Source organism: Armigeres subalbatus, chromosome 3, assembly GCF_024139115.2.
Source record: "Armigeres subalbatus isolate Guangzhou_Male chromosome 3, GZ_Asu_2, whole genome shotgun sequence".
Taxonomy (NCBI): Eukaryota; Metazoa; Arthropoda; class Insecta; order Diptera; family Culicidae; genus Armigeres; species Armigeres subalbatus.
Window position 1 is genome coordinate 305142222 of NC_085141.1, and position 15064 is coordinate 305157285.

Consider the following 15064-nt stretch of genomic DNA (forward strand, 5'->3'; position numbering starts at 1 on the left):
GTTCGGCACACTCCACTTCAGCCAAGCTAGCATTAGCTCGTTGTACCGCTATATCAAGAACGTAAAGGTTTCCTCGTAGATGCGCCGTTGCAATAGTCTTACCGTTCATCTTCAGCATCACCATCTTGTTGTTAAAGACAACTTCAACACCAGCCTTGGTTAACTTCTTCACCGACATGAGGTTGTCCCTGAGAGTCGGAACGTATAGTACATCCTTCGCGTGCCTCAGTACTCCATAATTGCTCATTCCACGGATGACACCTGCTTCCTTAGCCACTAGGGATTCGCCATTCTTAGCTATGTCGATGTACACTGGTTGCTTCAAGGTTTCTACAGTTGAAAGATGGTGCTTCGCATTAACCATATGATCGCTGGCCCCGGAGTCCAGCAGAAACTCGAGCTTTTCACCGCAGCTCTTCCGTTTTATCGCACTGTCTGCCATGAACACGACTGACCTTGATTCGTTCGCTGCGTTGGCTTTGGGCTTATTCCTACAATCCTTCTTCATGTGACCACGCTTGCCACAGCCATGACATTTTCCGTTAAACTTCTCGCTTCCATGTCTCCGGCGTTGATCTCCAGCAAATGCAGTAGGTTTTTCTTCATAACTATGCATTCGATCCAAACGCTTCGATTCATCACTAAGCAACCGGGTCTTCATCACCTCATATGTCAATTCATCTTCCGGAAGATTTTCAAGAGCGGTCATAAGGGGGTCATACGACTCCGGAAGCGTTAAACTTAAGGCTGCACAAACATCGCTTTCTTCAAGTTTTGAGCCGGCCACTCGGAGTAGTCGAATGATGTCCTCAAACTTCAGCAGGTGGGCGCGCAATGATGTCCCCTCCTTCAATAGAAGACGAGCGATCTGCTTCCTAATTACCTTTGCTTTCCGGCCGACTTCCTTGGCGAACGTATCTTCAAGAACCTTCCACTTTTCTTTGGTCGTAGTCTTGTCTCGGAAGTACTCATCCGACTCCGAGCCCACAAGCAGGGATTTCGTCTTACAGTCCATTTCCCTGAACTTCACAACTTTATCAGCCGCTGCTGGAACATCCTTCACCACAGCGTCCCGCACTTTCGAGGCTTCGAGGTACACTTGAACACGAAATATCCAAGTATCGTAGCAAGTTCCAGAGAACTGAGAGATTCCGTGAACAGCCACTTCTTTCTTGCTGTCGCCATAACCTATTGACGTCCGTAGAACTTGGCAGTTAGAAAAGACCGAACTTGTGTAACTTGGAACAGCTCTTTATTATGAAGGTGTGTTAGGATTAACGGTTTGAATTGGAATGAAAAAATAGTCCGTAGTTATTAGTTGGTATAAACAACTGGTAGTCACCCTTAGTGACCAACGATTGCTTGATCCGCAACACGTCATTACAATTAAAAAGTGTGAAATTTTGTGTAATTTGTATTTAGTTAGACTTTTGCTTTGTGCTCGAAATAAGGCATTTGAGAGCAATTGTGGTGCTTACTTTCGTTTATAGTTGTTCCGTAGTTTCATTTGCATCATTTTAACGATACACTAGCAATATGATGCACAGGAATAGACAGTTTTACACTGAATAGAATCCGAAGAGTTTATTCCATGCGCTTTGCATCTAGTTTTCTGGCGGATACCACCGACATCGACTAATGTTGACTTGACAAATCTTATAGGTTAGTGCCTGCAATAGCTTTCAAATCCGATGTGAAAAATGATGCTAATCTTAAGTCAAGGATAAAACTATAGCAGCTTTTTCGATAATGTATATTGAAGATGTCTTATGTAAAACACATATTTAAAGATGTCCTATGTGAATAAAGATAGCGGAATTTCAGAGTTTCATACATGATGTCTCCAAAGTTAAAACTTTTTTTTAATGCTAATTTTTAATTTAGCTGAACAATGCCCATTCAACGCCTTTTCCCTTAAATATGGTTCATATTACACAAGATTCATATCACACCATTCCGACTAAATAATGGGTACTGATGTGTGTCTGATATCGTTATTTGCATATTAGCAATGGATGCATGCTCCTATTGGTCAATTAATTATATTTCATCAAACCAATAACTAGGGTAGCGAACCCAGAAATCGTCCAGTTTACATATGAATATTGAAAACCAGGCCATACACACTTAATTTTTTTTACCGGGATCTCAGCAAAATGTTGAACTTTTACCGAGATTCGCACAGCCGTGCCCCAGCAAACATGTTTTTTTTACCGAGATTTCTGTCAAAATTGCTGAAAATCAGCAAATATTTTGCTGAAAATCAGCTAACAAACGCCATTTTTGCTGAAATATCAGTTTTTTATTTTGCTGGCGCACGGCTGTGCGGATTTTTGCCGAGCTGCAGAAATAAAAACTGAGTGTGTAAATCATAAATTATGATGGAAGTAATTTAACAGTTCTGTTTCTATTTTCTGATTATACTTCTTTTGCACATTACAACGTAAGCATAAAAAATACTAAAAATTGCCTGAAAATGCGAATTTGGTAATTCCTTAATTTGAACCTAATTTCGACCTCCTCAAACCCAATTTTTGCCCATAGTTGGGATTAGTTTTCGCCCACTAATAAATATCAGCTATAAACGAACAATAACACTCAATATTCAATAAAATGAGAAACACGCTTTTGTTAAATTATTTTTATTGATCAAATATTTAAGTTCCTTATAAAATTCAAAAGAGGATTCAAATTTATACTAGTATATATATATATAGTATAATGTTCCATTTTTTCTTAGAAGGCATAGTTTTTCCTTCTTCAAAGTCTTCTTCTCTTCTCGTTGCTTCTTTTTAAGCCCATTTGCTATCTTTCGCTCTTCTCGCATCTTTTTCCTGTTTTCCTTCTCTTCCTCTAGACATTTCTTCTCTTGCTCTTTTCTGGAAAACTCCTCAATGAACTCATCTGATGTCAAGACATGATACCGTTTTGATTTGTACTCCCGTTGAGTTCCACGTTCTAGAATAGGAAGCGGCGCCAAACACTCCTTCAAAGTTGGCTGTTGTATTTTGGGCATATCAATGCCCTCCACATTTATTATAGGAGCAGGTAATGTTGACGAATTGTTGTCCATGATGATTTCGGTCTCGATTTCGGTATTTTCTTCTTCACGATTTTCAATAGCTTTAATAGTTTCTGGTACAGTTTCCTCCAGAACGCGGAAAATTTCAAAAAGCGCTTCTTCCTCGGCGTTATCGAGTACGATGAAATCTCCTCTAAACTTTTTGGCTCGCGTTGGTCCAATAATTGCTGCGCATTGCTCAAGTGCTTTTGCATGTTCCAAGTCTGTCGTCGTATTCAGCTCCGTACATGGCTGATCGTCCGCCTCTATTACGTCATCTTCTTCTGTCTCTGCCGATATGGTCATACATTTCGAATAATCGATGGCACTATGATTCCAAGGAAAGAGACCCGAAGCTCTGAAGCCGTTTTTAATGCTCGTCGATGTCAAAGAATGGCGCAAACAGTCTTGAAGAACAACTGCGAAATCCGGCAATGTTACTCTACGAAGCGGATTATCTTTACGGAACCTCTCTACCGCCTTTGGCCAACCATTCTTCAGTGGCTTAAAAGCCGATACATCAGCTGGTTGCATAATCCTGGTCACGTTCGGATACAGAGATACGGGTTCAACACATTTCGGATGTAATCGCGAAATACTACTGTTGTCATCCATCCGCTGTCCAACTTGGCGACCCCAGGAAGATGGGACGGACTTGGCAACATCTTGCGGGATACTCTTATAGGGGTATATTATACAAGGGGTACAGTTTCCCCTGCCGCGTTGAAAGTGAACATAACAGTTACGTTCAATTTACTGCCGTTTCGTTCCACATCATACACGTTTCGGCTTCCTCGTAGTGCTAATACGGCCTTGGATTTTGGATTCAGTTGAAAACTGGTTTCATCTCCGTTGAATACTCTTCGCGGATCGTCCAGTATATGCATCAAATCTTTTTCAGTTAAATAAGCTTCCACTTCGTGGAACCAGTTTCTGATATTATCCGGTGAAACCTTCGCACTAGCGCTTGTAATAAACTCAGGCGTTCGGAGTACCACATTAGGTCGCCTCTGCATGAATAGTTTCAGCCATTTTTTCCCTACATCAAACGATTGCATACATTGAATACATAGATGTACAATGGAATAGTTAGCAATACAAACCTGGACGGTTATTGATGAAAGGATTCTCTCGTAGATTCCGATCGAGGAAGGATTTGATATTATCCTGCAGATTACTCTTTGTGACCGGAAAGCCTCTACGTTGACTGTCAAATATCAATGACTCTAATTCGCCTTCTTCCTCTATCGTCAGTACCGACATTGGACCGGAGCGATAAACTTGACGTTCCTTTTTCTGTAGACGAGAACGAATCGTTGACCTGGGAACTCCGAAATGCTTGGCTGCTTCATTGATACCCTTTTTCTTTGCTGCGAACTTTCCATACAGCGGCAGAAATTTTATCTTGGGAGTACGATGTACGTTATTCTTACGCTGTTCCTGTATACAATAAGTGAAATGTACTAAACACTTACGAAACCTGTTGAAATTTAAAGGCTTCTTACCATTTTTATTTTTAAATTCACGTTTTCTAGAAGTTTTAAAATTTCACCAACAAAACGAAAACTGGAGTCGCACGAAAATTCCGAACTATATATGACAGTTCGCCCAGGACGAAATCTGGGTCGACTGCTTTGATCAGGAACCAATTTTCGCCTACTAGATTTATTTAGTTTTTCCATGTTAGATCATGGAATTTAATGAAATTCATCAAAGAAAACGATAAATTAGCATAACATTTAGTTACAAAATTAAACTAAAAATAACAATCCATGAGTAACTCTATATATGAGCGTTCGTTGCTTTTCTCTTTTTCATGAGTGATACACTAAAAGTACCTTCATACCTACTACATGATTTTCAAATGTTGCTTTTTACAGATTCATTTTAGTAAGTAGTTCAATTCGATATACTATATAAAGGGGATAATTAATTATATAAAAATAAATTAGTTTTACCAGGTCTAAACAATTGGAGTTTGCGGAAAATCAATGTGATCCAATAGGTGGGCGATTTCTGGGTTCGCTACCCTATATTCAATTACAAACATGAGTGAAATTAGGACCACTTTTGCACGAAATTAGGAACCATCCTATTTTCAAGCGCGAAATAAGTATCATACAGTGTGTAGGCACCGGACAACTAAATACTCATCCTACTTGGTTGGCATGTGTACAAAAATACATATGAGAGAGTTAGTTCTGAAAATGTATTGCGAGAGTTCGGTTGGTGGCCCGGTGCTGGGAATTTGGGTTCATCAGTACCCGCCAAGCTGCGGAGGACGACGGAGGTCCTTCGTAGCGAATGCTATTTTCAAAAAAAGTGTATGACCTCCAACATATTACCAAAAGTAATCTGAATTTAGAAAGTTTCAGGGACTGTGTCTTCAGGTACGGTTTTCGACCCTTGTAACAGGTTGTAAATATATCTAAACAAACTATTTCTCTTCCCTCACCCGCGTCCTAATTTGCAACCCGCTGGCTTGATCCGACCCTGCCTCGATTTCGGGTGCAAACCCATTGGAAATTCCACCCTTAATTGCTTAAATACGTGCCTCGCCCCATGTCGGTCTTGTTTTCACGTAGTGAAGTGCTCGGCGAAGGTAATTGACAATTGAGTTGCCGACAACTGGGTCAACGAGAAAATCGTTTGATCGAGATCATCGGCGAAAGTGACCGCAAATATCCCCAACATGCATAGACCCCTCCCCCTAAGTACACGCAGCGAGGCCACGAAGATCGAGTTGAGCAGCAGCAGAAGAAGATGAGCAGACAACAACCTCGACATCAAAACAATAAGAGCGAACCGCGCAGCATCAGCCACGAGTGAAACTTATAAACAACAAAAAAGCAAAACGGAACAAGCTGTTGAAGGATATCATCAAACAAATGCGAAAACGTAACACATGTTAGCAGAAAGAAAATAATAGGACGAAACAAAATTACTAGATAAATCAGTAAGTCAGTCAACAGAACAAAAGAGAAACAGCATGTTAGCAATTAATGAGTAACTAATTGTACATCCCCCAAACCACCAAAACTGAAAATGAAGAGCAACACGATGGCATAGTTCACATCGTGGAACATACATTGTAGCGTTAGGTCCAAAACCATCCTTCTTATCAGAATCAGAAAAAAAAAACATTAAAACACAAAGAATGTTGTCATTTTTCTAAAAAAATTGAAATTTATTGCTAGGATGAAGCCGGGACGGAGCGAAATTTTTTTGAACTATAGTAAGACCATTCAGTGAAATTGTGTATTTGACATAGTGGAAGCAAATACAAACAACTTACAAAAAATGTAGATCTTGCATTTTGTTGTAACAAAACAAAATCGTAAAACGGAGGAAATATACACCAGGGTTGAAGAAAAAGCACCTGCAACAGCCTCTCGTTTCCTCTCCTTCTCCAAACTAGATAGATCACTAGGTGTACGCGTACGTTAGCGAAAGCCACTTTTTGAAAGGCACTAACTGATAACGGACGAAAACGAGCGAGAGAGGTGCCCCTGAATTAAAAAAAAAACTCCCATTTTTAACCCATTTGTATATTTTTTCTCGTCGAATAGAGGGAAACAAAATATCTCGCGTGGCAGCACGAGCCGTAATATGGTAAAACAGCAAAATAACATCAACGAGGAAACATCATTTTACACCGGAATACCTTTTTCCTTTTTATTGCCCTTTAAAACAGTTAAAGTTAGGAAAGAGTAAAAGAACAGCAAAAACCCTTGTTTGTATAGCTTAGTAGCAAAAATGAGCAGTAAGATTAGTTTTTTCTCAGTTTCCAATTGTCGTTTAGTTATTTTCTAAGAAAAAACGGTGGGAAATAATAAAACTATCAAATTGTAATATACATATTACTTAGCTAACAAAAGAAAAAGAAAACAAGAGAACTAAAAAAAAGCGAACAACAAGAATCCACTTAGTACAGTTGGTATTGGATATATGAAAAATGAAGAGGATTAAAAAACAAACAAACAATAGTAGCAGTGTTCAAGTAGGCGAACAGTAGGCGCGATTGAGTTACTCAATATGACGATGATGGCAACCGCGGCGAGCTGGAACCCCTGGTTGCCAGTCGGGGTTATAATTTATATGCAAACCTAATTACATTAAAGGAAATAAAAACGAAACACAGTTGATTTGCAATTGAGAGGAAGAACCATACAAAACAAAACGGAAATAGAATAATTATTGCTCTAATTTTACTACTATTATTATTATTGCTGGAACGATTAAATTTTAATAAATTATATTACAAAACAACACAACTATTGGGTTATTCAGTGCGTGCGATTGGTTTTATTTATACTTCGAAATAGCCAGGCGGTATTGTATGATTGGGTCTGCTGTTCAATACGGCACACGATGACAAGGTTATCATTATTTGTTCAGACTAAGGCCGGAGTGGTCTCTGTAGTAAGTAAAAGTCCTCATCATTCAGTTGCCAACCACGCAGCCTATGGAGGGTCCGCGAATTGTTTTCCACCTTGCTAGCTAGGCACTTTGCATTTGAGTAACATTTTCACCGGGTTATTGTCCGACATTCTGGGCATAGTGTATCCATTGTACTTGCCACACAAGCTACATACTAATGCAATGGCGGGCATAGAAAAGCTTTCAATTAACATCTGAGGAAATTCTAATAGAATACTAAGTTGAAAAGCGGGCATCGAGCGGCTTCGAGCCAAATCGACCACTTTCTAATCGACGGTAAATTCTTCTCCGACATCACGAATGCACGCACTTACTGCAGTGCGAATAATGAATCCGTTGCAGTATGTCTGCGTTAATAACTCTCGACGGTGTACAACACGCATCAGAGCCGTCCGCCGCGGCTAAACATTGGGCGGCTACAAGACTAGCCCAAGACTACGCGCAGCAGCTGGAGGTGGCACTCCCAACGAAAGAGCAGCTAGGCACAGCGTCTCTTGAAGATGGCTGGAGAGATATTCGATCCGCCATTGGAAGCACCGCAACCGCTGCACTAGGCACGGTGGCCCCGGATCAGAGAAACGACTGGTATGATGGCGAATGTGAGCAGTTAGTTGAGGAGAAGAATGCCGCATGGGCGAGATTGCTGCAACACCTCACGAGGGCGAACGAGGCAAGATACAAACGGGCGCGGAACAGACAAAACTCGATTTTTCGTATGAAAAAGCGCCAGCAGGAAGTTTGAGACTGTGAAGAGACGGAGCAACTGTACCGCGCTAATAATGTACGAAAGTTCTATGATAAGTTTATCCGTTCACGTAAAGGCCACGTGCCACAGCCCAATATATGTTAGGACATGAACGGGAACCTTCTTACAAACGAGCGTGAGGTGATCCAAAGGTGGCGGCAGCACTACGAAGAACACCTGAATGGCAGACAACGGTGGCGGTGTGGTAATGAACCTGGGAGCACATGCGACTTCCGGGTCCGATTCTCCAGCAAATCCAGGAGGAGATCGCCGGCTGAAAATCAACAAAGCCCCTGGAGTTGACCGACTACCAGGAGAGCTGTTTAAACATTGTGGTGAGGCACTGGCTAGAGCGCTGCATTGAGGTTTTGCCGCAGGAGTGGATGGAAGGTGTCGTGTGTCCCATCTACAAAAAGGGTTGCTGGATTGTAGCAAGTACCGTGCAATCACATTGCTGAACGCCGCCTACAAGGTACTCTCTCAAATTTTTGCCGCCGCACAGAAGAGTAACTAGAACAAATTCGTGGACAAAACCCAAAAAAAAATTTTCAACATTTATACATTCTTATATTTTTTTTAGATATTTAAAAACATTCTGCATACTATGGCTGTTTCAGAAGTGACCCAAAACTTTGTAAAAAAATATAATTAGGGCTCAAAAATGAGGTATTGAATTGGATTTTATCTATTTTATTTGTGGAGTATTTGGAAAATCTGATTTTTACACATCATAAATATTATCAACAAGCTATTATTAGTACACAATGAGTAGATTATAGTTGTATGTCTCCATTTAGTTCATGTTTATGGTTAAATTATAAATTTTATGTTTCAGGTGATGACCACTTGAAAATCACTATTTTTTCTTTTTTTTTATGTTTTTCTTCAGAGGAAAAGTTAATCTATACGGCAAGATCCGGCAAAGATAAATCACTTGGGTGTAACTTCAAGATATGGACTAAGCATTCCACGTGAAAACCCGTCCGCAAACGTCCGCAAATTAGATTCTGAGCTATTTGAATAAAATGCGATTTTTCATCATTTTAAAACAAAATTTTAACATTTGTTAATAAATTACCACATATAACGAATCCAGGAAAAAAAAATAAAAAGCATGCATTTTGTCAAGACAAATAGAATAATGGGTCTCCCATGAGTTGCGTTGATATCTTTTTTATATTGAAATCGCTTATCTATAAATTCTGCATTGTTGAGAAATCTGTTACAACCTAGATTTAGGATGAACCCGAAAATTGAAGTGATCATAATTTATGAACGGTGCCTTATTATGATAGTTTCGTCATGGCTAGCTATGATATTTTGTGGGCTTCGATATGTTTGTTTCAAGCCATGGTATATAGAATACAGGTGATTTATATTTTTTACTACAGGCTTCACCTTTTCAGACCCGAATTTTTAACATTAAGGTTTAAGTTAAGGAGAAAAGAGTGTTCAACCAAAAAACAGTGTTTACTTTTGTGCATGCGAATTTATACAACCATTTTTCTTCTGGGGTCTTGTGCATGGGTTAAAATAGGTTAGATGTTTTTGTAAATGTAAATGTAAATGTAAATGTTAGAAAATCCCTTTAAGGATAGAGCTTTAACTACGGGTTTCTTGCTACTCTGTGAAAATATAGCCATATTAGTATCGTTCATGTAGCGGGAGCAAGAGATTTTACATAAAACGCGAGGTTTATTTGAAAACATATGTATTTTAACGTTTTTTTTTTGGTTTTACACTGTTAGGTGGATGAATTTAGCCAAAAAAAAAACATTTTCCTGCATAATTGGCAATTATAACTTCGTCCTAGGAATATCAGGCCCAAATAACCGTGAAAAATAGTTTTGGCCAAGAATTAGCTTATTTACTCCTGTGTGCGCCGACTTACACCAATTGCAAGAGAGTTCGTGGGGGCAGTACCAGGGGGGATTTCTAGGCGATAGCTCTACCACAGATCGGGTGTTCACCGTACGTCAGGTATTGCAGAAATGCCGCGAATACAACGGGCCCCCCATATCATCTATTTATCGACTTTATGGCAGCTAATGCACGAAAACGGATTTCTGGATAAACTGATACGGTTGATCAAGGCGACGATAGATCGGGTGATGTGCGTAGTTCGAGTTTCAGGGGCATTCTCGAGTCCCTTAGAAACGGCCCAGAACGATCACCAAAATGTTTTGTTCTGCATTGTGCGAATGAGTAATTTATTAACAAATACAGAATGATCACGCGTAATTCGAAATATTTTGTTCTGGTTTTTATGGGTAAATGAATTAATTGGCAAATTAAATATTAGTGCGCGTCCGATCGTGTTTCCTCTAGTAAGCAGAACGATCGCACGATCATTGAGATAGTGGGCTCGTTGTGCGGGTAATTAAACAAATAAAAACTTAGTGCGTATTGTATCGTGTTTGTATTAGTACGCTGAGCGATAGCGTGATCATCGATATATTTTGTTCTGCTATGTGCGGTTGATAAGTCGATTAATTACCCGAGCAAAGCTTGAGAGCAAATCGATAACTAATTTTGTTCTTGTGAAATCGCCTAATTTTGATAACTCAGGGTGATATCCTTTTGGTCGTTTTAACGGTTAAAAGATCAAAATCTACAGCAGAAAAATCTTACTGTGACATCAAATCGAAAACTATTCCTGCTATCGATGAGAGCAAATCGAAAACTGATTTTGATATTGGTTCCGATAACAAAATAAGTACACAGTTTGATGTCAGATTATACAATTTAGAAATCAACAGCAAAATGAGATCAAAATATGTAATCAGTCATGATGATTCATATTTGAAAACAAATTATGATTTCAATTTGATATCTATATCAAAATATGTTCTCTATATGCCGTCTGTATGCTTTCAGACTTTGCTCGGGTAGTGCGCGTTCGATTGTGTTCTTGTTTAAACACGAATGGTACGATTTTCACGAAGTCCGTCCAGTTATTTGGTTTCGCCGACGACATTGATATTATGGCACGTAGCTTTGAGAGGATGGAGGATCGTACGTACTCCTCCAATCAAATAGAGTTCGCCGCCGTACCAAACTGACTATCTACAAAACGCTCATTAGACCGGTAGTTCTCTACGGACACGAGACCTGGACGATGCTCGTGGAGGACTAACGCGCACTGGGGGTTTTCGAAAGGAAAGTGCTGCGTACCATCTATGGTGGGGTGCAGATGGCGGACGGTACGTGAAGGAGGCGAATGAACCACGAGTTGCATCAGCTGTTGGGAGTTCACACCGCGTAAATCGGAAAACTACGGTGGGTCGGGCACGTAGCTAGAATGTCGGGCAGTAATCCGGTGAAAATGGTTCCCGAAAACGATCCGACGGAAATAAGAAGGCGAGGTGCACAGCGGGCAAAGTGGATCGATCAGGTGGAGGACGATTTGCGGACCCTCCGCAGACTACGTGGTTGGCGACGTGCAGTGTTCGCAAGCAAAAGTTTTTAAGTTGGATAATTTCTATTCAATATTGTTTCATATTAAGAAAAATTATTTCAGTAAATATCAAGTTTTATTAGGCATTAATTTATATCTTGCTCATTAGGAGCACTATGTCAAGAAAGGATTTTTACATTGTTTTCTCACGCATGTTTCATTTTCAGACCAAGATTTTCATGATTTGGTGACCCGACTACATACAGGAATTGGCGATATTGCGACAGAAAATCTCATTACACTCAAACAGGTCGATATTATCGATATCAATTGATACAGCCAAAAAATATATTTTTAACAGTTGTACTTTATCGACTCGTCAACATCTACAACAAAAACAAAAAAATGGTTCTTCAGTGGTTTGCTTTTACATTTTTTTAAATTTATTTGCTTAACCCGTAAATGCCCAGGACGAAATTTTAAAAACCATATATCTCTGATGTTTTTAGAGGTTTTTACTCGGAATTTTGACTAAAATCAAGGGGAATAGTTGTACTTTTAGGCACATGCAATCCCTCCCCTCCGGACCCCTCTTTTTATGGTTCAAGGGAAGAATTAATAGTCTGCTTAACAGCCCGTATGCACAGAGCTAATCAATATGATTCAATTGTATGAGATTTGTGCAAATAATGTAACAAAAACTTTTTTAAGGCCTCCAATACATCTGGCAGATTGTGGTGAAGTTGCTCTGAATAAATTAAAATTGTATGTGCCTGAAGCATGAACTTATAGTGATCCAACAAGTCCATATAAGTCCCTAGAGCCCGTGCGAATGCTTCACCATTAAAATATGTCCAACTCAGATGTTCTAGGTTCTCCAAATTATCCGGGAGTTGAGTTCAATTGGTCTACCATGTCAACTACGCCTGATATCAAACCGACAGCAACCCAGCGTGTCCATATCAGTCCTAAGAGCCCATGCGAATGCTTCATCATTCAAATAAGTACAACGCAGATGTTCTAGGTTCTCCAAATTGTCCGGTAATTGAGTTCAATTGGTCTACCACGTCAACCACACCTGGTACCAATCCGAAAGCAACCCAACATGTCCATACAAGTCTCTGAAGCTCTTAGGAATGATTGGCAATTCAAATCGGGACCAAGTAGATGTTCTAAGTTCTTCAAGTTGTCAAGTTGTAAGCCCGATCTTCAGCATATTGCGCATGCCTTAGGTAGTTAAAAAAAATCAACACTTCCACTTGAAATTCGAAGCACATCACACATATTCAAGTTAAAAAAAATCGAATACAAAATACAAATATTGCAGAAAAAAACGACATGGTTATTGAAGACATTGTCTCCAGAGTTTGTTGTCGGTTTGAGATCAGGTGTAGTTGACCTGGTAGACCAATTGAACTCAACTATCGGACAATTTGGAGAATCTAGAACATCTGCGTTGTACTTATTTGAACGATGAAGCGTTCGTATGGGCTCTTAGCACTTATATGGACACGCTGGGTTGTTGTTGGTTTGATATCAGGCGCAATTGACATGGTAGACAAATTGAACTCAACTCCCGGATAATTTGGAAAACCTAGAACATCTGAGTTGGACATATTGAAGGGACCATCGAGTTAGGGAGGTATCGAGATAGAGAACACATTTATATAATTTTTTTCAAAAGTTTCCACAACGTGTAGAAATATGGTTTAGGGTCATTTGGTAGAATTTTTGGACGAAAGGGTCATTTGGTCGAACGCCGTTTGGCCGAATAGTTAAAATTCCTTTCCTTATTAAATGAAATCAGAAGTGAGATGTTTGAAGTGAATAGTGAAAAGAGAGAAGTGGGAAGTGAGATGTTTGGAGTGAATACAGAGTAGTGAGAAGTGAGAAATGAGATGTTTGAAGTGAGTACAGAGTAGTGAGAAGTGAGTAGAGAGAATGAGAAATGAGAAGTGAAAAGTGAGTAGTGAGAATGAAAGATGATAATTGGGATAAAGAAAGCGAGATGTTCCGAAGTGAGAAGTGAATGGTGAGATATAAGACAGAAGAAAGAAGACAAAATAAGGAAGAAGAAAGAAGAAAAACCCAGATTAATCCACCTAGCGGTGATGGCGCCTTTCTCGTGCATTTAAAAAATACTTCCGATCCCATAGTCCGATCCGGCCAATTTTCAATAGGATAGAAGTCTGCGTCGAATGTAACTTGTTGCGAGCAAATCGGTTGAGGATAAGTGCCCGAAAAATGAGTGACACTTTTTAACGCGACTATTCCGTAAAAAAAAGTTGTCCATAACTTCCGAGCCCAAAGTCAGATCCGACCAATTTTCAATAGGAAGCAATCGGATAGAAGTCTGCGTCGAATGCAACTTATTGCGAGCAAATCGGTTAAGGATAAGTGCCCGAAAAATGAGTGACACTTTTGCTACATTTTGGTACGTGGGTGCGCACAGACACACACACATACACACAGACATCACCTCAATCCGTCGAACTGAGTCGATCGGTATATAACACTATATAGATGAGTGACGTTTAGCGCCGCACACTAATGTGCAATTCGTCATGTGTAAAAACATGTTTGTTTTCCTTCTGCTCATAACCTTTAAAATGATGAGGTCATCACAATGATTTCAAAAGAGTCAAAAAATATATGGAAATATACTCATTTTTACCCAATCTTTGCTGAGTTGCATCATCTAGGAGTGTTTGTTTTCCTTTTATCGCCACTCACACATTCGGACGTGAGAATCTCAATGGGTCTCCGGGTCTTCTATAAAAAGTTTATTTTTGGAGCGATCATATAGCCTTCACGTGTACTTAGTATACGAGAAAGGCAAAAAGATAAAAAATGGAAGAGGAAGAATAAGAAAGAAAGAAAAAGAAAAAGAAATAATAAAGAAAAAGAAGAAATGAAGTAAAAATAAGGAAGAGAAGAACAATGATAAAGGAAAAAAAGAGAGCAAGAATAAGGATGAAAAAAATAAGAAAAAGAAAGAGGGGAAAAAGAGAGAAGGAAGTTGGAAGGAATAAATGTTGGGCTGAAAATTTTCAATTTTAACCTCAGTTTTCACTTCTCATTTCCCACTTCAACATTCTCACTGTTCTCTTCTCATTCCTCACTACTCACTTCGCAATTCTCCCTTCTTACTATTCACTTCACACACACTTAACTCATTTCACCGTATTCGGTAAATTTTACCGAAATCTCAACAGCAGAACTGTTCGGTAATTTATTTTACAGATTTTTTGTAATTTTTTCCATTGCTCAACTGTCAAAATCACCGAAAATCAGTTAAATTATTTACCGAACAGTTCAGCTGTTGAGATTTCGGTAAAATTTTACCGAATTCGGCGATTTATTTTAAGTGTGCACTTTGCTCAACACATCTCACTCTTCACTTCTCATTTCGAATTTCTCA

At 39.4% G+C, this 15064-nt stretch overlaps 2 protein-coding genes across 3 annotated transcripts in view; one reads left to right on the top strand and one right to left on the bottom strand.

Annotated features, from left to right (window-relative positions):
• Nucleotides 1-7335, top strand: part of LOC134225089 (casein kinase II subunit beta) — a 38386-nt gene extending 31051 nt beyond the window's left edge. The window contains exon 7 of one of the 2 annotated variants that reach the window (XM_062704877.1): nucleotides 5647-7335. In XM_062704877.1, coding sequence (XP_062560861.1) covers nucleotides 5647-5649 — 3 coding nt within the window. In that variant the 3' untranslated portion in view covers nucleotides 5650-7335. The remainder of the gene's footprint in view (nucleotides 1-5646) is intronic. The other variant, XM_062704876.1, reaches the window with a different exon arrangement.
• Nucleotides 1223-5640, bottom strand: LOC134225088 (uncharacterized). Its single transcript, XM_062704875.1, has 2 exons — nucleotides 4165-5640; nucleotides 1223-4100 (listed from the first exon to the last, which is right to left on the bottom strand). Exon 2 carries the CDS (start codon nucleotides 3674-3676, stop codon nucleotides 2699-2701), a length of 978 nt encoding a protein of 325 aa, XP_062560859.1. The 5' UTR covers nucleotides 3677-4100; nucleotides 4165-5640; the 3' UTR covers nucleotides 1223-2698.
• Nucleotides 7336-15064: the final 7729 nt, after the last annotated feature.

What these genes read in the sequence shown, in the direction of transcription:
- LOC134225088 (XM_062704875.1), bottom strand. Translation starts at nt 3,676, where the DNA reads ATGGATGACAACAGTAGTATTTCGCGATTACATCCGAAATGTGTTGAA.